The 1,872-nt window shown below is 37.0% G+C and overlaps 1 protein-coding gene across 1 annotated transcript in view; it reads left to right on the forward strand.

Annotated features, from left to right (window-relative positions):
- Positions 1-1,872, forward strand: part of LOC100177182 (syntaxin-binding protein 5-like) — a 17,242-nt gene that overhangs the window by 7,414 nt on the left and 7,956 nt on the right. Inside the window, 5 exon segments of the mRNA XM_002127773.3 lie at positions 545-614; positions 931-1,082; positions 1,155-1,378; positions 1,698-1,790; positions 1,792-1,810. Of these exon segments, the coding sequence (XP_002127809.3) occupies positions 545-614; positions 931-1,082; positions 1,155-1,378; positions 1,698-1,790; positions 1,792-1,810 (558 nt within the window).

Genomic DNA, 1,872 nt, shown 5'->3' on the forward strand with positions numbered 1-1,872 from the left:
CAAGGGACCATTCATTAAATTTTAATGCGTTCACAAAAACAGTATTGTATCAGAACTTAAATATAGAACCATGCCTAGAAACCTGACATCAGGAGCACTTTATTAAATTTTTTAATAAAATCTGAGATGACATTGCAAAAATGCAGTTACACTTATAGTCACCAATTATAGGAAACCTTATTTATTAATGTGGTAAGTGCAATATATATTTTTGCTTGTTTGTATAGATATCTAACAGCTTGGGGGGTGACATGGCCATACACTCTTAATGTTACTTCTGTGCTATGAACATATATAATGTTTTTCTTATTGTAGTAAGTGGTTACTAGTTGGCTTGAATTGCTCAAACCCAGTGGTCACTAATGGGTTGTCTAAATTGTAAGCCATACAGAAAAATACCATAACCCACAAAGTTACATGCGTAGTAACTCATATGTTGACATGAGGTGTATGAAACAGAACACCCGTGTTATAACGACTATCTTTTTCAGCCACGCGAGAATAAAGCAAGTTACTTTCAGTAAATTCAAATGTTTAATCTTAGGCAAGGAATCTTCTGGTAGCATCAGTTACCATGCAATTGAAAAAGTAGATTGGTTGTCCTGCACCGACGCGTAAGTAACATTGTAACATTACTTTATTTTATCATCTTTAGCTAGTTTACAGCGTGTAGAAGTGCAGTTTTATTTTTTTAGTGTCCATTTTTTTTATATAAATAATGACTAAAGGTTGCTACACATGGTGTATGTTGGGCATTTATAGTTTTACAATGAAGCAGAAATAGTTAGACACGCACTTCTATGAAATAAATCTTATTTTCTAAATTGTATTGTTCACTTATTGAAGCAGTGTAAAAAATTGAAAGGTATGCCTGCCACCCCAGGTTTGGCCTCTATGTGAGTTAGATTATAACACTCATTACCCCTACAGTGAATCGTTGGTGATATTTTCTGGTGGCCTTGCAGAGGAAGGAGACACCCAACCCACCATTACAGTCATGCAGGGCAAGTCAATCACTGTACTTGAGATGGGATCTCCTGTCGTTGATTTTGTTGCTGTTTCACACACACCCTGGAAATGTGGTGAGTGTCATACAAAGCTAAAAAAACAATCAAAATGAGCATTATACTAATCTTACCCACCATTCTCCCTAGACAACCAAGATCCAACAGACTTGGTGATCCTCCTAAACAAAGAACTTGTAGTGCTTGATCTGAAGACCCCCGGATACCCATGTGTGGAGCCACCTCACGCATTAGACCTTCACGACTCCCCTGTCACATGCCTGGAGTTTTACCTTGACACAAACTCAACATTACTTCCAACATTATGTGAGATTGCTGCAACTAAACCACAATGCAAGGATATCTTTAAAAAAGTGAGTGTGATAATTTATCTGTTTGGCTCTAACGAAAATACAATTAAAAGTATGCAATATTTATATTCCCATTAATCAAAACTGTTCCCAACTCTTTGGATAGCAGTGCCGAGCCTTGAACCTGTATTGTTTTGGCTACAGACGTATGCCACAACCACTGTAGTGCCTGGATCCCTTATAAATTTACTTTAATTTAGCATACAGATTTTATTAAACAAATTTTTTTATTCTTTAAGGGTGAGGTCCTTGGAAGAGCCTTGGATTTAGGCTAGATTTGACCCATTACCCTAAATTTCCTAATTAACCGCTACATTACCAGGAATGGCCATTGGGAGGAGGTGAATGCAACTTGGACGAATACGAAGGAATACCCGAGTTGGTTGTATCAGGTCATGCACATGGTTCTGTTCGCTTTCTGGGATGCTACTGCAGGTTTGCTTTCATTTATTTATCTACTGGATACAATTTAAGTTGTTTTTTCTCTGTGTTTGTAT

This window comes from Ciona intestinalis, chromosome 12, assembly GCF_000224145.3.
Source record: "Ciona intestinalis chromosome 12, KH, whole genome shotgun sequence".
Classification (NCBI taxonomy): domain Eukaryota; kingdom Metazoa; phylum Chordata; class Ascidiacea; order Phlebobranchia; family Cionidae; genus Ciona; species Ciona intestinalis.